At 45.4% G+C, this 25,429-nt stretch overlaps 1 protein-coding gene across 1 annotated transcript; it reads left to right on the forward strand.

Annotated features, from left to right (window-relative positions):
- Window positions 1-2,624: 2,624 nt before the first annotated feature.
- LOC126076332 (keratin, type II cuticular Hb5-like) lies at window positions 2,625-17,442 on the forward strand. The gene is made up of 9 exons (XM_049884883.1): window positions 2,625-3,047; window positions 5,446-5,654; window positions 7,398-7,458; window positions 8,729-8,824; window positions 9,466-9,630; window positions 9,911-10,036; window positions 13,604-13,824; window positions 16,529-16,560; window positions 17,291-17,442. Exons 1-9 carry the CDS (start codon window positions 2,625-2,627, stop codon window positions 17,440-17,442), a joined length of 1,485 nt encoding a protein of 494 aa, XP_049740840.1.
- The last annotated feature ends 7,987 nt before the right edge of the window (window positions 17,443-25,429 follow it).

The raw sequence follows: 25,429 nt of genomic DNA on the forward strand, positions 1-25,429 counted from the left end.
CAAACTAAAAAAAATCAGCCTACTTTTCATTACTATGCGCATCAGCAATTCTAAACAATGTCATTGATAAAATACTGTTCCTCCTCATCAGGGCACACTGCTCTCTACCTCCCCACTCCCAGTCCTCCACACACCTTGGTTCATCACAGGAGGCATTATACAATTTGAGGTATGTATCAGAGTCCTGGTGGCACAGTGCTTAAGAGCTTGTCTGCTAATCAAAAAGGTCGGCAGTTCGAATCCACCAACTGCTTCTTGGAAACCCTATGGGGCAGTTCTACTCTGTCCTATAGGGTCACTATGAGTTGGAATCGACTCAACAATGGGTTTGGTTTGGCTTAATGTATGTTTGCATTAAACACTTAGCCTTCTTTGTAATACAGGAATACACACAGTAATGCAGGAAGTTCTGACTGCCCAGTACTAAGCCACTTCTGAGGAAAGGATTCCCAGGCAATTTTCTGTGCTTCAAGTTGCCGTGGCTAGAGATTAAGTGCTAGGCTGCTAACTGAAAGACTGGCAGTTTGAACCCACCCAGTGGTTCTTCAGGAGAAAGACCTGGTGATCTGCTTCAGTAAAGATTACAGCCTAGGAAACCCTGTGGGGCAGTTCTGTTTTGTTACATGGGCTCACTATGAGTTGGAATCTGCTTGAGGGCGCCCAACCACAGCAAAGTTGCTGTGCTCCTTACTATGTGGCCCTGGTTGTTTCAGGAGGAATTCAGTTCCTGGGGTGTCTCTCCAGTCCATGCCCTGCTGACTCGGGCAGAGCTTTGTCCACCAGATGAAGAAACAAGGCCCTCCTCTCAGGCCAATACTCACTGAGGCCGGGCTGGGACCTGCTCCCTCTGGGTCCACCCCTACACCCACATACAGAATGTCAGTCTGTCCTCACTGTCTTTCTGCAGTGAAGTATGTGTCTCTCTCTGTGTGTGTGTGTGTGTGGATATGAAAGGCACCAGAGAAACCCACCATTCTCTACTGTTCCATTTGGCTCTTTTTTTGTCCCCTCTCCTATCCCTGGTCTGTTTCTCTGATAGGGAATTCCAGAAGGTTATTTCCCATTCTTGTCTTCATGCACAGAGATACTCTGTAATGAGGGCTTTACTCAAGGGCTTGGGGGGTTGAGTAGTTTGGCATAATTACAGGTGGGTCTGCCATTGGCACTATATAAAAAAGGCAGGTGCTTAACCAGTCAATCCCATTTGCACCCTGCACTTTCCCAGTGGGGAATGGGGCATCATGGAAGATGGGAGTGGGGTGCAGGGTGAGGCTCATAGATGAGGCCCCCAGAGGCCGAGGAGAGCAGCCTCTGGCTGAGGGCCTTGGTTTTATGCAGGATCTGGACCACTGAGCAATTTCTCTGGGAATCAGGACTGGCATCCCTTGACCTCTGTTCTCTCCACCAAATCTTACCATCCTCTAGGACCTGCTTAGGGCCCCCTCCTTGGTGATCCTCCAGCCTGCTGTGAGTGTCCCTCCCCAGAAAGCGGATAGCACACCACCGTGACCTTTACCTGTGTTCATCTTTCCCTCTCTTGATATGGATCTTTCCTGTCTCTGTCTGGCCTCTCCACTGAGATCACAGGCTCCTCAAGGGTCAGTCCTCTCCACCAGCTTTATTCCCCTCAGCACCTAGATTGGAGTCTTGCTTCTGGTGGGCCCTTGCCTGTTGAAAGAAGGCCTTGCTTATTGATTTGCCTGGGCCTCCACCAGGGCAGCTCTATGAGGGCAGTTACAGGGCTTGGCACATAGTGGAGGGTCAATAAATACTTATGGACTAGATAGAAGAAGCTATGCAGATATCAGCCATCCCTCCAATGTTTACTGGGTTTCTCCAATGTCCAGCCTGTTCAGCCAATGCTTTCTGAGGGCCTAATATGTGCTAATTGCCATGGGGGATGTAAAAGTGCACAAGACATTATTTCTGCCTTCAAGGAGGTAAGATAAGTCCCAATAGCCATGCTATAGACAGAATGCTGTTAAAAGTGATAGTAAGGAAGGACTTAAGGAGATATTGTCCACACGTGCTCAACCTAGAAGACTGGGCCAGGCGTCCCTGCAGCCTTACTGGAACATGTGTGCTCAACTCTGAAGGATGGGCCAGGTGTCCCTGCAGCCGTAGTGGGACGTTTGTGCTTGATCCAGAAGGATGGGTTGGGTGTCTCTGTAGCAGTGTGTGGAAATGTGCTCACCCTGGGAGGATGGACCAGGCAGGACATTAGTGGGACATAGAACCCTCGAGTCTCAGGACTGTGTGGGCCCAAGCCTCCACTTTTCAGTGTGAGATAATGATTCCTGGTCTACTCCCAGGACTGGAAGAGAATTAGGGACTTAACAAATATGTCCAGGCCTGTGGGACTGAAAAGGCAGGGGGCAGGTTTATTGTGATGTAGGGTCTCCTTGATATGCCTATTAAAAGAGGCAAGTTTCAGCTTTCCCCTCTGTCTGTCTAGCTGGAGATTCTCACGCTCATAAAGGGCGTTAATAACTTTCTCCTGCCGCTTATGTTGTCTGGAGGCCTGTCCTCTGCCCGATAAAAGGCAGGAGCCTTAACTGCCCAGGTGAGATCTCGTACCTTCTCAGGCCATTTCCTTTCCCTGAAACGTTCTGCAGAGCAGAGACATGGGCAGCCGTTCCCACCGCATCAGCTCTGGCTGCAGTGCCTGGAACTTCAGCTCCTGCTCTGCCATCCTGCCCAAGCCTGGGGCTCACAGCTGTGTCAGTGCCATTGCCTACCGTGGGGGCAGTCCTGGGGGGCCGGACTACAGATGCATTGGTGGCTTCAGCAGCCGAAGCCTGTGTGCAGTGTGGTCCCCCCGGATTGTGATGAACTATGGACGGCCCCTGAGAAGTGGGGGAAGCTTTGGCTATCGGGCAGGGGGCCTTTGTGGGCCCAGCCCCCCCTGTATCACCACTGTGACAGTCAACAAGAGCCTGCTCACACCCCTCAACCTGGAGATTGACCCCAATGTGCAGTGTGTGAAGCACGAGGAGAAGGAGCAGATCAAATGTCTTAACAACAAGTTTGCTGCCTTCATTGACAAGGTGGGTCTGGGTGTTGTTCCCTGGGGCTGTGGCATAGGAAGGTACGTTGGACTTGGAGCCCGATAACTGGCTGGGTTCAAACTCTGAGAGTGAGAATGTGGTTGAATCATGGATTTGGTTTTCAAATGTTGCTGCGCGAGTCAACTGAAACCACAATACAGAACAGGAGGGTTTATTGTTGCTATTTATACTGCCCAGTAAGAGCTGAATGTGTGTTTGTGGCTCTAAACACACAGGTCCTCCATCTTCTAGATAGCAGTCATATACAATAAGAGAGTGGGGTGGTCGGGCATCTCTGCTTAGGCTGATGGCTGATTTCCTTATTAGAGGAGATGCCGTCCCTCCCAGCATTGAGAGGGGAGCCAGGGCCAAGAGGGACCAGAGGCTCCTTTCCTGCTCCTTTTGGTGGGAACATCGTAGGAAGGCTGTGAATTCTCAGGGCTTCTGCCCAAGACACCAACCTGTCAACACTCACACAGGTAAAAGACAGGCAGTGGAGAAACTTAAGGGATGGTCCATGGAGAGGCTGTTTAGTTACACTTTTCTGATGCTGCAGTTTCTGAGTTTCTTTTCTGGTTGGGTATGTAACTTTGGCTCCCTTTGACATCATGATTCCCCTTCTGAGATCCCACAATCTGATCTTTGGGAGACAACAGCTACTGAAGTCCAACGGGGGAAAGACTCATCTTTGAGGGCTGAATGGTTTACATGTCTACACCCAGGAGGGCGCAAGAAGGCATGCACCAGGGTCGTGTGCAGGAAGACAGGCTGCAGAGGGCAGGCCTGCAGAGAGGTGCAGCTGCTCCTACTCACCTCCAGACACAGGCCCTGCCTTGCCAGAGCTTGTGGTTTGTCAAGAAGGCCACTGTCTTAGTTTCTTAGTGCTGCTATAACAGAACTACCACAAATGGGTGGCTTTAATGAATAAATTTATTTTCTCACAGTTAGGAGTCTAGAAGTCCAAATTCAGAGCACTGGCTCTAGGGGAAGGCTTTCTGTCTCTGTTAGCTCAGGAGGAGAGTCCTTGGTTTTTTTCAGCTTCTGTTCCTCTATTTGGTGATTTCCATGTGGCATTAGTCTTTCCCCCATTCATCTTTGCTTGCTTTTGTGCCTAATTTGCTCCTTTTATGTCTCAGTGGTGATTGGCTTAAGACACCCTACACCAAAACGTCCACATTAACACAACAAAGAAAACCCTATTCCCAAATGGATCAAATCCACATGTATAGGGGTTAGGATTCCAACACATGTTTTCGGGGACACAATTCAACCTCTAACAGTCAGAAAAATCCAGATTCTTGCCTGAAATCATTCAAGTGTTAAACGTTGGCAACTAATTCAGATGTTTGTAAAGCAGGGTGCAGACCAAACAAAATGTATCTGGGGTCCAGATAGGGCCTGGGGGCTACCAGGGCACAATTTCTGATCCATTCCTACTCCTCGGTTTACATCGGAGACTCAGAGAGGCAAAGTGACCTAGCCAGTGGCAGAATTAGGCCAGTGTGTGGCTTCTGGCTCCTGGTCCAGAGTCCCCCTCCTGTGTGCCAGTGCCTCAGGATCAGAGTGAGGGTGAGTCATGGTGTGTTCGTTTTTTAATTGCTGGCATAACAAATTGCCACAGACTTAGCACCTTAAAACAACACAGATTTATTATCTCACAAGGCCAAAATCAAGGTGCTGGCAGGGCTACATTTCTTTCTGGGAGCTAGAGGAGAATCCATTTCCAGGGCTGTTCAGGCTTTTGGCAAAATTGAGTTTCATTTGGCTCTCGGCTTCTACGGGCTGACTGCATTCCCTGGTTGATGACTTCCCCTTTCTCTATCTTCGAAGCCAGCAATGGCTGGTTGAGTCCTTCTCAAGTTTTAAATCCCTCCCCGTCTCCTTCTTTCAAGCATGTCTCTCACTCTTCTGCCTTCCTTTTCCACTTTAAAGGGCCCATATGGTTACGTTGGGCCCATCTGGATAATCCAGGATAATCTCCTGATCTATAACCTTAATTCCATCTGTAAGGACCTTTTTGTCATGTAATGTAGTGTATTCACAGGTTCCAGGGATTATGGCATTTGTGTCTTTGGGAGGCATTGTTCAGCCTACCACACATGGTCTGGAGTATTTTTCCAGGGTCAGATATTATTTCATTCTGTGCAGAATAAGCACATTGCTGTGAATTGTGTGATCTTTCTGGGAGGCGGAGATGGAATTTGCAGGGGGTGGGGGGATTACTTGGGGTAATGATTGTGACCTGTACTTTCGGACTTTGCCAAATGAGTTGGCCTCCTGGGGAAGGTCAGGGACTGCTTCAGGCCAGGGGTCATCCTCAAGGGCAGAGAAAGCTCTGGGAAACTGGACTGTTCCCCGGGATCCCCTCTGAGTTTCTTTCCCCCACCCTGGATGGCAGGTGCGCTTCCTGGAGCAGCAGAACAAGCTGCTGGAGACCAAGTGGCAGTTCTACCAGAACCAGCGCTGTTGCGAGAGCAACCTGGAGCCACTGTTCAATGGCTACATCGAGTCACTGAGGAGGGAGGCCGAGTGTGTGGAGGCCGAAAGTGGGAGGCTGGCCTCAGAGCTCAACCACGTGCAGGAGGAGCTGGAAGGCTACAAGAAGAAGTGAGCATAACAGGGCTGGGTGGTTATAGGAAGTGGGAGTAGGTCTTGGTTCGGGCCCACAGAACTCTGCTAGAGGTGGAGATCACTGAAGATCAGTCATCCCAGACTACCTGTAAGATTGTTCTGCGTCATTGGTCTCCTCCTTTTTGTCTTGGCTCCCACCTTATGCAAGCCCATCTAGGGGACAGGGAAAAGATTTGGCTAGAAGAAAAGCTCCAGGTCTGAGAGGGATGGGACACACATCCAGGACACAGGCTGACACAGAGTTGGAGAGGAAAAATGCAACAGGAAGAGCTAGGTCAACAGGGCTCAAGAGCAGAATTTGGGAACAGACAGGGCTAGGTGGGGTTGAAAGGGAAAGGTCCTGGAAGAGACATGTTGAAAACGATCTGACTGGTGCAATTCAAGACACTTGGATGATTCCTTTACTTACTCCAGCTTTTGTTCTACAAGGCTCCACAATTTATAGTGTAAACCTTTTGTTTTAACCCGAATTATTTAGTTTGGCCATTACCCACTCTATACTCACTGGGTCACTGTCAACTTGACCCCTTTTACCTTGCAATTATAGACAAAGTGAAGGGTGATTTTGACATTAACCAGTCCTGGTAGATGTAACCTTCCTTGGAATTCTGGTTTCGGAAGTCCAGGTTTTACCATCCAGATGGACCCAGCAGTGGGGCTTCACTTGGGGTGATGCAAATGCAGATACAGTTCCCAATTTGCAGGTGCTGTCTCCCACTCTGGGGGTGTGAGGGCCAATAATTAGACAGAGAGTTTATAGCAGCCCAAATTACCCTATAATTAAAAAGTTATGAAAACCATACTTTGGGAACTCTGGTCTTCCTGGTTGGCTGGGACAGGGCTGCTCCAGAGATAAAGCCTCATGGGCAAGAGGAACGGGTCCAGGCTGGTGGAGGATGGCTGTGGAAAATACCCTGAGTAGTCTGAGCACCATGGTAAGATTCCAGGCCATGGGTTATTTCCAGACTTGTATGTTGGAGGAAGGGGAACAGAACGTCATAGGGGGTGGCTTCATAAAGCTTTATGTTTTTATACAGTTTTAGAGCTGAAACAGAGCAGTGGCAGTTCAGTGTAAGAATTCTTACCTTCCGTGTGGGAGACATGGATTTGATTCCCAGCCCATGTACCTCATGCACAGTCACACCAACCTGTCAGGGAAGTCTTGTGTGCTGCTATGTTGTTGAACGTGTTTCAGCAGAGCTTCCAGGCTAAGACAGACTAGGAAGAAAGGCCTGGTGATTTACTTATGAAAAATCAACCAACAAAAACACTGTGGATCCCAATGGTCTGATCCCATTGTGTGTGGGGTCACCATCAGTCCGCAGCTGACTTGACGGCAGCTAATAACAACAAAAGAGTTGAAAGGACCCTTGGGGCATCTAGTCTTTCATTCATTCTGCAAACATTTATTGAGTGCCTTACTGCACACCAGGCAATTTAATCCGAGATACAGAGAGATTAAATGACTTGCCTTAGGTTTTACAGCTACCTTGGTCAAAGTTGGGACCAGATAGCAGGAACTTGGACTCCAGGTCCAGTGTCCTTTTGATGGATTCTTTATGGCTGGGAAATAGAAGTCCAGAGAGGCCAAGCCTCTTCTCCCAAGGCACAAAGAAAGTCAGGGGGCAGGACCAGGGAGCTTTGAAAACCTAGGACTCTGCTGGACAGGCCAGGTCCCTCAGTCCCAGGGACATTTCCACCTGTGCTCTCTCTCTTCAGGTATGAAGAAGAGGTAGCACTCAGGGCAACGGCTGAGAATGAGTTTGTGGTGCTGAAGAAGGTAAGTGAGTCTTCCTACCTTCCTATACAGGGAAGAATTAAATTTTGGACACACAGGTGTACTGTCATGTTTATATCAGTCAACTTGTTGGTTGGAAGGCACTTGGGTCCCCTGGCAAAGGAAGGCCCATTGATTCAGCTGTGGATGCTATCTTGGCTTCCATACACGGACCCAAACTGTGCTGATAGAGGCATCTTAAAAAGAAAACCTCACATGTTGCCGTTTGGCTTTTTGTAAACTACCTGATTAACTGAAATGCTTGCTTTTAAATCTGTTTCACTCTCACGTGAATGCGGGCCCCTCCATTCATCCGTATCAGAGGTTTCTCGTTCTCAACTTGCTAGTGATTTTTTGAGCTGGGGCCCTCACTCAGTACAACTGCAGAGGATGAACAAGCTAGAGAAAAACTGTTATGATTTCCCTTTGGTGTCAAGTTGGCGAGTGAAAGCGTATATAGTCTTCAGTAATAAGGTGCTTACTTGTGAGTAATCACGGGGTAGAGAGAACCAAACCAGTTGCTGTCAAGTTGAGTGTAACTCATGGTGACCCCACGTGTATCAAAGAAGAACTGTGCTCCATAGAGTCTTCAGTGGCTGATTTTCTGGAAGTAGATTGCCAAGTCTTTCTTCCAAGGCATCTCTGGTAGACTCGAATCTCGAACCTTTCAGTTAGCAGCTGACTGCCTTAACTATTTGCACCAGCCAGGGACTCTAAATGGAGAAGAGAGGGTGGTAAAAAAAAATCTGCTAATAGAGGAGTGATCTTGATCTCAGGCAGGAGAGTCAGCTATTTGGGGAGTGGGTGTTGCCTGGCCCGGGAGACCCGCTGGAAGGTGCACCCATGGCCCTGTTGGCCACCACATGTTCATGCTGTGTGGGCCAGTTTGGCTTTAGAGGAAGCACCCTGACATTCTGGGCTGACATGAGGCTTCACTCTTCATCAAGGTCCCTAGTTCTGATGGGGTCAGACTTTTCTCCTCTGCCTCTCTCCTGGTAGAAACTCCTGGTCCTGCTCATGTTTATGTGTTGAGAGATAATGTCGGTGGGTTGGCAGACATTAAAGGCCCTGTCACTTCTAGAGGGGTCTTGAAGGTGAAGATGAGAGGTCCAGATTAGGCTTGAAAAGTGCAGGTTAGATGGGCAGGGACAGGCCAGGGCCAGAGAGCCAGAAGATGGCCTCAGGGTTCCCTTCAGTGGAGTGAAGAGGGCTCCTAGGCACGGTGAGGGGCATTTATCCCACCCCCCATCCTCTCCTTGTCTCTCTCCACCAGGATGTGGACTGTGCTTATCTGCGCAAGGCAGACCTGGAGGCCAGCGTGGAGGCACTGAGGGAGGAGATTGGCTTCCTGCAGTCCCTCTATGAGGAGGTAAGTCTCTACCCATCTAGCAGAGCAGATGAGTGAGGAGGCAGAGGAAGGTTTGCCTGGGGTGTGGCCTGTCCTGTGTCCTTGGTTCTGGGGAAAGTTCCTGACTCTCCTAGGGCCTGAACACCCTTTCCTCCTGTGACTAGAAGAGGTTTTCTCTTGTTAGTTCTCCTTCCAAAAGGACATGGGTGTTGCCCTTCCTTTTAAATAACTTGGAAGACCATGATTAATTCCCTGTCTACACAGCATGACATGAGTGGTGATGTGACAATTATTAATTCAGGTAGTGCGAAATACCCATTAGAAAACTCAGGACCTAAATCTGGCCATCACCTGTTATTGGAAGTTTACAGATAACTCCAGCTGATCTGGACAATTCAGGCCCCAGGTAGAATGATCCAGATACCTGCTTTTCTTGATCCAGGCGTTAATACACCTTCACCTTACTCATTGCCTTGAGTCCATGGTCCAAATTCCTTCCCAACCTTCTCTTAATTAAAGCTGCACTTTTTGAATTTTCCTGAACTGCTGGTAGTTTTATACTTTTTTTCCTAAGGTTTCAGATTTGGGGCTGTTTTTTGGATTGACGGTGGAGAATAAGAGGGGGATTTGGAGATGAGGGTTCTGGTTGTTGTCTCCTACAGGAAATTTGCCTCCTTCAGTCACAAATCTCGGACACCTCAGTAGTGGTAAAGATGGACAACAGCCGGGAGCTCAACATGGACTCGGTTGTGGCTGAGATCAAGGCTCAGTATGATGATATCGCCAGTCGCAGCAGGGCTGAGGCTGAGTCCTGGTACCAAACCAAGGTAAACAGGAGGGCTGGGGGTGTGTTTGAGTCCAGGCTTCCACATGAGCAAGAGAGATCACAACGAACCTGGACCTTCCCTGGGAAGTGCACCCATGCACTCCAGCGGGGCTGTAGCCGATGTCCTGAGCAAGTAGAGGAAGGTAGTGGAACTACTGCAGAACAGTAGGCTGGCTCCTCTGGGTGGGGGAAAGTGGACTCTCCACAGGGATAACCCACCACACCCTCCAGCCATGTTGCAACCGCTGGCTATTTCCCCACGTTTGTCTCCCAACCTGCAGTGCGAGGAGATGAAGGCTACAGTGACCCAGCAGGGCAAGAACCTCCGCAGAACAAAGGATGAGCTCAGTGAGCTGAACCGTCTGATTCAGAGGCTGACGGCCGAGGTGGAGAATGCCAAGCAGCAGGTTAGGGGGGTGCTGAGATCCCACTCTGCTTCCGATCTGCTTTCTCCCTACCTCCAGGGGCTGCTATTACCTTTGAAGAAGCTTATATTTTAACCTCATGCTTCTGAAGGACCACAGCGCACAAGCTATTTCAGGCAGAAGACTGGCCTGACTCCCTTCTCTGCATCCAGCTCCCTTGCTTTCTCCCTTGACCATTTCTCTCCTCTAAGCTCATCTGGGATGATAGGGTACAGGGCAGTGGTTGTCTCCTGCTTTCTCTATTATTTCCTTCTCCATCCTCACAACTCTCTCGATGGGCTTGAAGTGCACAGAACTCTGTTCAAAGGGAATGTTATCATTACCTATGCACTTCCATTGTTTAAAATTTTTTTTCCTCCATCTTCAATCCCATTCCCCTCCCCATCCCCAGGACTCATTCTCATGTATTTAATATGTGTCCTTGAGCCCTCCGTTGCGCAAATGGTTAAGCACTTGGCTACTAATTTAAAGGTTAGTGTTTTAAATTCACTCAGAGGTGCCTTGGAAGAAAGGCCTGGTGATCTTCCTGAAAGATCACAGCCTTGGAAACCTCTTGGAGTGCAGTTCTACTCTGAAACACATGGGGCCACCATGAATTGGAACTGACAACAACTGGTTTGAGTTTTGGTTTTTTGGATAGTCCATCTTCATGTGTATATTTACATACGTAAGTACTTTAAAATACATTTACATAAGCTTTTTGGTGTTTTAAATTTATGCAGTGATATTATACTATAAATCTCATTCTGTTTCTTACCTTTGCAATTTGGCGTTATGCTTTTGAAATCCATGCATGTTGCTGTAAACCATCTGTTTCATTATTTCTGCCTGTTGTATGGTATTCTGTAATATGCATAAACCATACTTTCCTATCCATTCGCCTACTGATGCATGCTTATAAAGACTTGGAAGCGAAGTAAGTATGTGTGTTTCTATGTGCACCTGTGTGAGAAATGCTTTGGAGGTCTAAAGCAAGAAAGGGCACTGTTGGGGAATAAGTATGCATGCACTGAGTCCCAGGAGTGCTACGCTGGCGTACACTCCCATCATCAGCACATGAAGGCCTCTGTTTCCAGCACTTGCTATTATCAGACTAATTCTTGTGGATCCAATACGGGTAAACTGGTATCTAATCATCATTTGAATTTTCATGTCTCTGGTTACTAGTGAGAAATGGAGTTTTAATTCTCCTGGAATCCAGATTTCTGGGGCCCATGGAGTGGGGTGACCTACCCAGGCCATTGCCCTGAGATGTTCTTTTGAACTGTGAGTCTTTAGGAAACTGGTTTCCTAAGGTCACCTTTAAGTCAAACAAGAGCCTAGTGGATAAATTTTAGTCAAGACCGTTTTGCCAGGGGTGGTTTATCCAATTAGCAAGGTAAGCACAGTGCTTATCTTGCTTACCAGATCATCTGTAGTGAACAATTTCATTTTGTTTGGGGAAACCCAAAAGAAATTGTTCTATACAGATTAGTAACCAAGCACAGGTAAGTCTGTTTAACTGCTTATTCGGTCATCTGCTTCTGTCAGGGATTGTAAATTTTAGAAGAGGCTTTGATTTTGCGGGAAGGTGCTGTGGGGTTGGGAGAGAGACAGATGCCAGCCATACCTAGAAGCAGAATCTTTAAAGTGGTGAAGAAAGGTGAAATTGTTCACTACAGATGATCTGGTAAGCAAAGTGAGCACTGTGCTTACCTCGCCTGTTGGATAATCTGCCCCTGCGTTTTGCCTTAGCCATTGTGCTATTCTGAGGAATTAGCCACATGCAGTCAGTTTAGAGAAACAGGAACTCCAAAGGGCAGAGGAGAGCTATGTTTTGGAGTAAATCAGTAATTATTTTAATTGTTCTTCAAGACAATGCTGTGTGAATTCCTTCCAGACCAGAAATTGTTTTATCAGGTCTATTCTGGTCAGTTTCCATGGCAATATCAATAAGATGGGGTATAAGAATCTTGGGAAGTTCTTTGCTCTCTAGAACATTTTTGACTCTCTAGTCGAAATGTTACCTGAGTTGCAAATCGTATATTAAATAAACGTATCAATTTCCATTATTAGCTTAATAAGATTTTTGTTTTGACACCGGTGACATTGAATGTCTCCTCATATACTCACTAATCATTTGTCCTTCCCTTCTAACAATTTGCCTGCTCATATCATCTGTCCGCTTAAAAAAGGGCATCCCTTTCTTTTTTCTTGGTAATTTTCAGTATTTCCTTGTCCATTCTAGATGGTAACCCTTCGTCAGTTACTCTTCTCTTAGTCCGTCACTAGTCTGTCTGCTTTGTTCTGGTGTCCATTAAACAGAACCCTTCAACTTGGACGTGGCCAAACCTATCAGTTCTGCCCTTAATGGTTTAGACTTGTGAAGTTTTCAGATCATAGAGGTGTCCTCTTGCTTTTTTGCTTCGCTTAGTTTTATGGTTTTATCTCTCACATTTTGGTTGTAGCCATCTGAAATTTGTTTTTATTTTGTATATGTAACGAGTAAGGTTCAAATTTAATTTTTCTCCATATAGTGAGAAAACGTATTATATAATCTATTCTTTCCCCACTGATTTGTGATACTCTACATGGCTCAATTTCTGTCCTCTTCCTTCTGGGTAGCTGTTGTGAACCATCGTGTAAGATGTGTCACAAGTCATTTGTTACTATTCATAGCTGAAGTACTGAAATATGAAAATCGTTGACTTTTTAATAGTGAAATTAGAGATGATTCAAAGTTTTCCTCATAATAACAGTGCTCTCACTGGTGTTCTGATACCAACAAAAAAACCAAACCCACTGCCGTCAAGTTGATTCCGACTCATAGCAACTCTATAGAACAGAGTAGAACTGCCCTGTAGAGTTTCCAAGGAGCGTCTGGCGGATTCGAACTGCGAACCTTTTGGTTAGCAGCCATAGCACTTAACCACTATGCCACTAGCGCATTCTGATAGACTTTCTTAAGTGGGGCAAACGGAGGAGTTGTAGGTAAATTGAGAGTTGTTGTAAATGGGAAATTGTTTCAGCTTTTTGATCTCAGTGGCCCAAAGAATAAAGCCCTGGGCAAAGACCTCTGAAAACCTGGGCTTGGCACTCATTAACTGCGTAGCCTATGGCAAGCCACGGCTTCTGTAAGTCTCAATTTCTTCATCTGCATAATGGGAATAATAATACCTGTCCTGACAAGTTAATGGAGTAATTATTAAAGTCAAATAAGATAACATCTGTGGAAGTGTCTTGTAAACTAACAACAATATACAAATATAAGGTGATATCACTAATTATCTTCATTCCTATTCTACTACTAAAATTTCCTTTCTCTAACAGCTCTCCACGGTTTGAGTTTCATCACGAAGTGGTGTAAAATGAAGAGGAAAACTCCAGATAAGCTATTACTTTCTTGCCTAGTTAATTTCCCATTGATGTATTTCTTTTAAAAAAGTACAAAGTTCAAATGTTGGCTATTTTGAATGGGGTGAAATAGCACGGCCAAGGCCACTAGAGACCAGCCAGGGTCCCCACAGGCTACTCCATTTTCAAGCCTCTTCCCTCCTCTCTTTCCCCCAGTGCTGCAAGCTGGAGTCTGCGGTGGCTGAGGCGGAGCAGCAGGGCGAGGCGGCCCTCAGCGATGCCCGCTGCAAGCTGGCGGGGCTGGAGGAGGCCCTGCAGAGGGCCAAGCAGGACATGGCCTGCCTGCTCAAGGACTACCAGGAGGTGATGAACTCCAAGCTGGGCCTGGATGTGGAGATCACCACTTACCGCAAACTGCTAGAAGGCGAGGAGAGCCGGTGAGAAAGAGGGCTCCAGGGTCACTTTGAATCCCCTCTCAGGGCTCCCTGGACTATAACCTGACATCCCTGGGTGGCACGAATGGTTAAACACTCAGCTGCTAACTGAAAGGTTGGCAGTTTGAATCTACCCAGAAGTAGGTACCTTGGAAGAAAGTCTTGGTGATCTACTTCTGAAAAATCAGCCATTGAAAACCCAGTGGAGCACAGTTATATTCTGACATACATGAGGTCACCATGAGTTGGAATTGACTTGAGAGAACTAGTTTTGGACTATAAGCCTCCTGGCTGAGAATGTTCAAAGCGGAAAAGACTCTAGAGATCATAGAGTTCAACCATTTCCCCAGTTTACTGATAGGGAAACTTAGGCTCAGAGAGCAAGGGGCTTGTCCAAGATCATGGCTAGTTATTGGCTGAGCTGGCATTAAACCAGTCTCCTAGTTGGCACCTCTGCGTTGTTTTCCCTCCTAACGTCCCCTCATACTGTATCTAAAGCTCATTCCAAGGCAACTACTTTATCCTGTTGGCCAAAAGTGTATCTCTGTGATTACTCCTCAGTGGGTTCTGGAAGCTGGAATTGTTCAGATAATCTGTTGAAGGCCATTTGATTTGGGATGCACAGACAAAGAGTTCTTTCAACCTAGATAGTCTGATGTTCAGAACCAGGGACTGGAAATGAGCAGCACAGGCTACTTGTCTTCCAGGGAAAGACCAGAGCAGACATAAGTAATTTCTGCAAGTGACTGGGTTAGTGTCCCTTTGGGCTCTGAGAAACAGGGAGCAGAGAGATGGATTCTGACTGGGGGCTCTCAGGGGCTTCTTAGAGGAGGAACTGGAGGAGCTGAGAGAGAGGGAAAAGGATGGACACTTCAGGCTGTGCTGACGGTTTCAGCCAAGAATTTGGGGCAGGTGAGGTCAGCATGTGAAAAGCAATGTGGACGTACACCTGGGATGGTACAATGGGTCTGTAGTCTAGAAGCGGCCACATCATTATTATAACCCAGGGCAGGTTCCCTCAGACGGAGCAGGCTAGATTGGGGAGTGGAGCGTAGAGATTAAGATCATAGCTCTGACCCAGACCACTTGGGTTCAAATACTGGCTCTATGACTTACCAGCTATGTGACTTTTTATGTCTCAGTGTCCTCGTCTATAAAACAGAGTTACTGTTAATACCCACCTCTTAAGGTTGTTGTGAGGATTAAACGAGTTGATGGAACATAGTAAGCACAGGGTGGAACGGATTGTTATTATAGTGAGAATATATCCACAGAGAGGCTATTAACCCAATTGACATTAGAAATCTGGCGTGAAGTAGCATGAAGGTAGTAGAACCATGCTGCTGGATTTGTGCCATGCTTTGGGGCTTTGGGGCTTTGGGGCTTTGGGTCTCAGGGCTTTGGGGGAAGCCACCAGAGCTATCTCCCCCTACGGACCCTTAAGTCCTCAACCTACTTACCAGCATTCCCTGAGGCACTTGGCATTTATACTGTGAAACTTATTTTCACCATAAAAATACTAATTAATGTTTTAGTGACTCAGTCATAAAATGAATGGTCCGCTGTCCCCAACATGTGAGATTTTAACAGGTTGCCATATTTTATAGTGTTTTGTGTATTATGGCCATTGATCTTTTGATAGGTTTTTTTCCTCTTGGTGTTTAAAATGTTTAATTTGATTACACAAACAAAAGAAGCTATAATCATTCAATTTGAAGATGGCCTCTGCCAGCATTTTGGCTCAACAGGTGCCATGATGGGCATTGGCTAGAATCTTCTAGAAAGGCACAGTTACAAAGCTGTAGTAAAGTCAGGTTCACCTGGCAGGAAAGTGAACCAAATGAATATAACCTCACTGAAAATGTGGGGATTAAAGAAGTATTCTGAGCTGGACAGAATGAATCCGAGTAGAGCCTTCCTGGAGAAAAAGGCTTGAAGCTAGAGATTAGAGAAGGGGGAGAGGTAGAACAGAAAGTGCAGGAAGGTGTGAGGGAGGAGGGAGCGTTTATGACAAGCCCACTTTAGTGGTACATGTCCCTCACCATTAATGAGGTAGTGTTAACAGCACACATTTACATGGGGCAGACTATGCGCCAATCTCTATTTTAGGCATGTCACATGTAGAGCTCAATTAAATCTTACAACAATCCTATGCAGCAGGTATTATCATCCCCATTTTATGGGAAAATGGAGGCACAGCCATATTTGACCCCGGGCTGTCTGGCTTGAGTCCAGGCACTTAACCACCAGGCCTTCCAGCCTCCCCCTGCATTTAAAGAAATCAGGTGGATGTCTGGGGCACCACTGAAAATCATGGGATTAAAAATGAATCAAAGTGCATAATAGCCATGCTTTTTCCCCACCCAGAGCTGTCCTGCTAGGCAGTAGCTCTTCCATCACCTGTTCTTTGACTTTGCTAGAGTTTCCAGCCAAGCAACAAGGAGGATGATACCCTCATCTCTACCTTTCAGTTCTTGGAGTCTCCATGGCTTAGAAGCAAATGAGGCATAAAGTCAGCTTTTGGATGCTGCAGCTCAACATGCCCTGTCCTTTTGGGGGTGCCAGTGAGCAGTGCCAACACTGATGCTGCCTACAGCAGGCGGGCAGCATGTCACCTGCCCCTCCTTCAGGATGGGGGAGAGTGGGTCATCGCCTCAAAAGCAGAGGAACTTGGCTCTAACTGCTCACTCTCTCCTCTCCCCTGCAGGTTGTGTGAAGGCGTGGGCTCCATCAACATCTGTAAGTTGGGAGGGTGTGTGGCCATGGCTCTCTTGGGTGTCAATAGTCTTAACATCAGGATGGATGCACCTGGCGGGTGGCTGAGCCTCTGTCTATGGGGCACTGGGTGGGGGAGGCTGGCGCTGCAGGGCTCTGGGATCTGGACAAATAGACAGCTCTTAAATATTTGACCCCTCTATAGATCCACCTGGGACATACATGAAGCCTAAGGTAATGAGCATGGCAACTTCTGATCCCCTATTGGATTCTGCAAAAATAGCCTAAGCTCTCCAGTTACTACACACACAATACTGCTCAAGTGGTACCAGTTTTAATAAAGAATACTAGATTTATATTCTAGTCATTTGGGGTCACTGCAGGCAACTCTTAAATCTTTATCCCAGTATGTACACAGACCCCAGGCTAGGTGTCTGCTTCTGATCCACCTATTCCCCTCACCTTTCCAACCATCATATTTCTAGTTTCTCTACTGTGATTCGTTAGTTTTTGCTGTAAAGATTGTATAAATGCATGTCAACATCAGCCTAGGCCAAGTGGAGTCGTGTGTTCTGTTTGCTAACCACATTCCTTGAGAAGCAGATGGGAATGCATTTAGCTTTGTCTGTAGATTTAAAAGATTCATGTTGCTGATCCCTCTGAGTGTGAAGAGAATTAATCTTGCTTCTAAAAGATTCTGAGTCATACCATGCCCGGGAAGGAGTGAATTCTGACCTGATGTCTCTGTCCACAGGTGTGAGCCGTTCCCAGGGTGGCGTGGTGTGCGGGGACCTCAGTTCCGCCGTTTCCCGTGGCCTGGGGGACGTGACCATCAGCAGTGAAGCTCTCTGCTCCCCCTCTGTAGTGGGTGGCTACCCCAGTACAAGATCTGTGCGGTTCGCGTAGAGGGGAGCGGGACTCTGGACAGGTTGGATCTGACGGGGGTGGGAGGGAGCAGGAGGAGGAAATCATTTCTGTCAGATCCAAATGTCAGTTTAGTAATTTCCCCTTGCAGGAAACGCAAAACCAACTCTCCAGTTCCCTTCTCACTGGAGTTTTTTTACTCTTTGAATGTAAATCCTGTGTTTGGCATCATTGTCACCTCCATTAATTGCCCTTTCCCTGCCATTCAGGAGAAGGATGTAAAGCCTTTTTTATATAAATGGTTTAGTCCTTTTCTCCCTGATTAACTTCAGGCCAGCAGACATATATTAAGTCTGACTGTGTGCCCGGCCCTCGGGGCAGGGAGCCAGGTAGAGGGATGTGTGTTGCTGGGCCATCACTGCCCAGGCTGGAGCCTTGGATGAGAGGGGCTGCCTTGGCAGGGAGGGGTCAGCAGGGGCTCCGGGGAGGCCCCCAGTTGGTCTGAGAGATTGGCTATCCCCAGAGCATCCCCTAACTATTCATGTCAGGAATGAAACACTTACTGAGATTAACCAGCTGAGCTTTTTATTACTGGTTGTTTGAAATTTTATTGTATTTGGGTGGTTCTCACCTTGGCTCCTTCTCTCCTTTGGTGTGTGATTAAATGTGGCAAAAGGCTGTCTCCCTGATAACCCAGTTAATGCCTGCCTCGTTTATTTATTTTTTTTCCAACCCACCTAAAGATCTGATTGTTTCTGGTGCTTCCATGGACCACCATCTGCATCAGGATCACCATGGGTACTTGTTAAATATACAGATTCCAGGGCTCCATCCAGAACTATGGAAACAAAAGCCTAGGGATGAGCCCGGGAATCTGCATTTTAACAACCTCTCAGGCGGTTCCTATAAGAACTAAGGTTTGACAACTCCTGATTTGTGTGGGCAGAGCACAAAGGTATAGGGGGCAGGAGAAGCGAGCGGGCATCCATTAAGCACTTGCTATGTGTCTGGGATGTTATATATGTTTTTCATTCACTTCTCACAGAGCACTGTCATTATCCTCATTTTACAGATAAGGAAATTAAGGCTCAAAGAAGCTAAGTAACATTACTAAGGTCACACAGCTAGTCTGGGATCCAAAGTCGGGTCTAACCGGCGACCAGTTGTCACTGAGATGATTCTGACTCATGGCAACCCCGTGTGCGTCTGAGTAGAACTACACTCCATAGGGTTTTCAATGGCTGATTTTTTAGCAGCAGATCACCAGACCTTTCTTCTGAGGTACCCCTGGGTGGACTTGAACCGCTAACCTTTTGGTTAGCAGCTGAACATGTTAACCATTTGCACCACCCAGGGACTCCAAGTCAGGTCAGTTGTTGCCAGAGGCCATCGAGTTGATTTTCGACCCCTAGCAGTCTCATGTGGCAGAGTAGAATTGCTCCATAGGGTTTTCCAGGCTGCAGTCTCTACGGGAGCAGATCGCCACGTCTTTCTCCTTCAGAGCCACTGGGTGGGTTCAAACCACCAAGTTTTTGGTTAACAGTGAGCAGTTAACCCTTGTGCCTTGGGAGTACAAAATTCACATGCTTTTCCACGGCATTCCCCAAGCTGTTCCCTCAAGCCGAACATTCGGATTCACTGGTCTGAGTAGTTGCTTCCGGAGGAGGAATTCCACTTTAAGGATTCACTGGTCTGAGTAGTTGCTTCCGGAGGAGGAATTCCACTTTAAGAATCGTCTGCACTTTGGAAAAGAAAGGCGGAAGAAGACACTTCCCTTAGCCTCTGCTCTCCAAGGATCCTGGCTGAGGGGCCGCCATCTCCAGGAGATCCTGATATCAGCGATTGACACAGGCTTCTATGTGGAAACCCAGGATTAAAAATCAGGCCTCTGGAGGCGGAGCCAAGATGGCGGACTAGGCAGACGCTACCTCGGATCCCTCTTACAACAAAGACACGGAAAAACAAGTAAATTGATCACATACATAACAATCTACGAACCCTGAACAACAAACACAGATTTAGAGACGGAGAACGAACTAATACGGGGAAGCAGCGATTGTTTCCAGAGCCTGGAGCCAGCATACCAGTCAGGTACGGCACAAGCACAGAGACCTGCTCCACCCCCCTGAACTAACCCCGGGAGGGGGACTAGCCGGTTCCACGGGCGGCGTGGGACGCAGCCGTTAGGAGAAGTCCCCGGGAGGCAGTGACTGATCTTGGAGCAGAAAGAGCAGCATCCGAGCCGGGGAACCGTCCCACAGGGATTTGAACTGCACGCAGGTACGCCATAAACACGGAGAGTTGCTCCACCCCCTGAACTAACCCCGGGAAGGTGACCATCCGGGTCGCGCGGGCGGCGTGGGACGCAGCCGGTAGGAGAAGTCCCCGGGAGGCAGCGACTGGTATTGGAGCGGGGAGAACAGCGTTCCAGCCGGGACACTCGGTCGCGGCACAAGCACGGGGAGCTACTCCACCCATCTGAACTAACCCCGGGAGGGGGCCCACCTGGTTCACGGGGGCGGCACGGCCACGCGGCTGGAGGGACGAGAAGTCCCCGGGAGGCAGCGACTGATTTTGGAGTCGAGAGTGCACCGTCCCAGTAGGGGAGCCTTGACGCTGGGCGTGGGGCTGGAAGCGGAGGATCTGACCGTGACTCCAGCGGGCCAGACCCCCCGGGGGCAATCTCCACACAGACAGCACACATAGGCGACGCGCCCGCGGGAATCTCAGATATAAGAGTCATTCCAAGCAAGACAAGCAACTCTGGCTATATTCTGAGGTGCTACTCTCCTATCTCTCTGTTCCCTCCCCCACCCTCCCCAGGCGGCTTCATTAACATCTGAATAGCCTGAGCCAGAGGGAGAACTCTGATAGGGATCTGACTGCAGTTTTTTTTTAGCGGATTTTCTGGAAAAACTAGTTTCCCAGTGATGGCTCGGAGACAACAATCCATATCAAACCACTTAAAGAAGCAGACCGTGACAGCTTCTCCAACTCCCCAAACAAAAGAATCAAAATCTTTCCCAAATGAAGATACAATTTTGGAATTATCAGATACAGAATATAAAAAACTAATTTACAGAATGCTTAATGATATCACAAATGAAATTAGGATATCTGCAGAAAAAGCCAAGGAACACACTGATAAAACTGTTGAAGAACTCAAAAAGATTATTCAAGAACATACTGGAAAAATTAATAAGTTGCAAGAATCCATAGAGAGACAACATGTAGAAATCCAAAAGATTAACAATAAAATAACAGAATTAGACAACACACTAGGAAGTCAGAGGAGCAGACTCGAGCAATTAGAATGCAGACTGGGACATCTGGAGGACCAGGGAATCAACACCAACATAGCTGAAAAAAAATCAGATAAAAGAATTAAAAAAAATGAAGAAACCCTAAGAATTATGTGGGACTCTATCAAGAAGGATAACCTGCGGGTGATTGGAGTCCCAGAACAGGGAGGGGGGACAGAAAACACAGAGAAAATAGTTGAAGAACTTCTGACAGAAAACTTCCCTGACATCATGAAAGACGAAAGGATATCTATCCAAGATGCTCATCGAACCCCATTTAAGATTGATCCAAAAAGAAAAACACCAAGACATATTATCATCAAACTCACCAAAACCAAAGATAAACAGAAAATTTTAAAAGCAGCCAGGGAGAAAAGAAAGGTTTCCTTCAAGGGAGAATCAATAAGAATATGTTCTGACTACTCAGCAGAAACCATGCAGGCAAGAAGGGAATGGGACGACATATACAGAACACTGAAGGAGAAGAACTGCCAACCAAGGATCATATATCCAGCAAAACTCTCTCTGAAATATGAAGGCGAAATTAAGATATTTACAGACAAACACAAGTTTAGAGAATTTGCAAAAACCAAACCAAAGCTACAAGAAATACTAAAGGATATTGTTTGGTCAGAGAACCAATAATATCAGATATCAGCACAACACAAGGTCACAAAACAGAACGTCCTGATATCAACTCAAATAGGGAAATCACAAAAACAAACAAATTAAGATTAATTAAAAAAAAAATACACATAACAGGGAATCATGGAAGTCAATAGGTAAAAGATCACAATAATCAAAAAGAGGGACTAAATACAGGAGGCATTGAACTGCCATATGGAGAGTGATACAAGGCGATATAGAACAATACAAGTTAGGTTTTTACTTAGAAAAATAGGGGTATATAATGAGGTAACCACAAAAAGGTATAACAACTCTATAACTCAAGACAAAAACCAAGAAAAACGTAACGACTCAACTAACATAAAGTCAAACACTATGAAAGTGAGGATCTCACAATTTACTAAGAAAAACGCCTCAGCACAAAAAAGTATGTGGAAAAATGAAATTGTCAACAACACACATAAAAAGGCATCAAAATGACAGCACTAAAAACTTATTTATCTATAATTACCCTGAATGTAAATGGACTAAATGCACCAATAAAGAGACAGAGAGTCACAGACTGGATAAAGAAACACGATCCATCTATATGCTGCCTACAAGAGACACACCTTAGACTTAGAGACACAAACAAACTAAAACTCAAAGGATGGAAAAAAGTATATCAAGCAAACAATAAGCAAAAAAGAAGAGGAGTAGCAATATTAATTTCTGACAAAATAGACTTTAGACTTAAATCCACCACAAAGGATAAAGAAGGACACTATATAATGATAAAAGGGACAATTGATCAGGAAGACATAACCATATTAAATATTTACGCACCCAATGACAGGGCTGCAAGATATATAAATCAAATTTTAACAGAACTGAAAAGCCAGATAGATACCTCCACAATTATAGTAGGAGACTTCAACACACCCCTTTCGGAGAAGGACAGGACATCCAGTAAGAAGCTCAACAGAGACACGGAAGATCTAATTACAACAATCAACCAACTTGACCTCATTGACTTATACAGAACTCTCCACCCAACTGCTGCAAAATATACTTTTTTTTCTAGCGCACATGGAACATTCTCTAGAATAGACCACATATTAGGTCATAAAACAAACCTTTGCAGAGTCCAAAACATCGAAATATTACAAAGCATCTTCTCAGACCACAAGGCAATAAAACTAGAGATCAATAACAGAAGAACGAGGGAAAAGAAATCAAATACTTGGAAAATGAACAATACCCTCCTGAAAAAAGACTGGGTTATAGAAGACATCAAGGAGGGAATAAGGAAATTCATAGAAAGCAACGAGAATGAAAATACTTCCTATCAAAACCTCTGGGACACAGCAAAAGCAGTGCTCAGAGGCCAATTTATATCAATAAATGCACACATACAAAAAGAAGAAAGAGCCAAAATCAGAGAACTGTCCCTACAACTTGAACAAATAGAAAGTGAGCAACAAAAGAATCCATCAGGCACCAGAAGAAAACAAATAATCAAAATTAGAGCTGAACTAAATGAATTAGAGAACAGAAAAACAATTGAAAGAATTAACAAAGCCAAAAGCTGGTTCTTTGAAAAAATTAACAAAATTGATAAACCATTGGCTAGACTGACTAAAGAAATACAGGAAAGGAAACAAATAACCCGAATAAGAAATGAGAAGGACCACATCACAACAGAACCAAATGAAATTAAAAGAATCATTTCAGATTATTATGAAAAATTGTACTCTAACAAATTTGAAAACCTAGAAGAAATGGATGAATTCCTTGAAAAACACTACCTACCTAAACTAACACATTCAGAAGCAGAACAACTAAATAGACCCATAACAAAAAAAGAGATTGAAACGGTAATCAAAAAACTCCCAACAAAAAAAAGTCCTGGCCCGGACGGCTTCACTGCAGAGTTCTACCAAATTTTCAGAGAAGAGTTAACACCACTACTACTAAAGGTATTCCAAAGCATAGAAAATGACGGAATACTACCCAACTCATTCTATGAAGCCACCATCTCCCTGATACCAAAACCAGGTAAAGACATTACAAAAAAAGAAAATTATAGACCTATATCCCTCATGAACATTGATGCAAAAATCCTCAACAAAATTCTAGCCAATAGAATCCAACAACACATCAAAAAAATAATTCACCCTGATCAAGTGGGATTTATACCAGGTATGCAAGGCTGGTTTAATATCAGAAAAACCATTAATGTAATCCATCACATAAATAAAACAAAAGACAAAAACCACATGATCTTATCAATTGATGCAGAAAAGGCATTTGACAAAGTCCAACACCCATTTATGATAAAAACTCTTACCAAAATAGGAATTGAAGGAAAATTCCTCAACATAATAAAGGGCATCTATGCAAAGCCAACAGCCAATATCACTCTAAATGGAGAGAACCTGAAAGCATTTCCCTTGAGAACGGGAACCAGACAAGGATGCCCTTTATCACCGCTCTTATTCAACATCGTGTTGGAAGTCTTAGCCAGGGCAATCAGGCTAGACAAAGAAATAAAAGGTATCCGGATTGGCAAGGAAGAAGTAAAGTTATCACTATTTGCAGATGACATGATTATATACACAGAAAACCCTAAGGAATCCTCCAGAAAACTACTGAAACTAATAGAAGAGTTTGGCAGAGTCTCAGGTTATAAAATAAACATACAAAAATCACTTGGATTCCTCTACATCAACAAAAAGAACACCGAAGAGGAAATAACCAAATCAATACCATTCACGGTAGCCCCCAAGAAGATAAGATACTTAGGAATAAATCTTACCAAGGATGTAAAAGACCTATACAAAGAAAACTACAAAGCTCTACTACAAGAAATTCAAAAGGACATACTTAAGTGGAAAAACATACCTTGCTCATGGATAGGAAGACTTAACATAGTAAAAATGTCTATTCTACCAAAAGCCATCTATACATTTAACGCACTTCCGATCCAAATTCCAATGTCATATTTTAAGGGGATAGAGAAACAAATCACCAATTTCATATGGAAGGGAAAAAAGCCCCGGATAAGCAAAGCACTACTGAAAAAGAAGAAGAAAGTGGGAGGCCTCACCTTACCTGACTTCAGAACCTATTATACAGCCACAGTAGTCAAAACAGCCTGGTATTGGTACAACAACAGACACATAGACCAATGGAACAGAATTGAGAACCCAGACATAGATCCATCCACGTATGAGCAGCTGATATTTGACAAAGGACCAGTGTCAATTAACTGGGGAAAAGACAGCCTTTTTAACAAATGGTGCTGGCATAACTGGATATCCATTTGCAAAAAAATGAAACAGGACCCATACCTCACACCATGCACAAAAACTAACTCCAAGTGGATCAAAGACCTAAACATAAAGACTAAAACGATAAAGATCATGGAAGAAAAAATTGGGACAACCCTAGGAGCCCTAATACAAGGTATAAACAGAATACAAAACATTACCAAAAATGATGAAGAGAAACCCGATAACTGGGAGCTCCTAAAAATCAAACACCTATGCTCATCTAAAGACTTCACCAAAAGAGTAAAAAGACCACCTACAGACTGGGAAAGAATTTTCAGCTATGACATCTCCGACCAGCGCCTGATCTCTAAAATCTACATGATTCTGTCAAAACTCAACCACAAAAAGACAAACAACCCAATCAAGAAGTGGGCAAAGGATATGAACACACATTTCTCTAAAGAAGATATTCAGGCAGCCAACAGATACATGAGAAAATGCTCTCGATCATTAGCCATTAGAGAAATGCAAATTAAAACTACGATGAGATTCCATCTCACACCAGCAAGGCTGGCATTAATCCAAAAAACACAAAATAATAAATGTTGGAGAGGCTGTGGAGAGATTGGAACTCTCATACACTGCTGGTGGGAATGTAAAATGGTACAACCACTTTGGAAATCTATCTGGCGTTATCTTAAACAGTTAGAAATAGAACTACCATACAACCCAGAAATCCCACTCCTCGGAATATACCCTAGAGATACAAGAGCCTTCATACAAACAGATATATGCACACCCATGTTTATTGCAGCTCTGTTTACAATAGCAAAAAGTTGGAAGCAA

Source organism: Elephas maximus, chromosome 4 (assembly GCF_024166365.1).
Source record: "Elephas maximus indicus isolate mEleMax1 chromosome 4, mEleMax1 primary haplotype, whole genome shotgun sequence".
NCBI lineage: Eukaryota > Metazoa > Chordata > Mammalia > Proboscidea > Elephantidae > Elephas > Elephas maximus.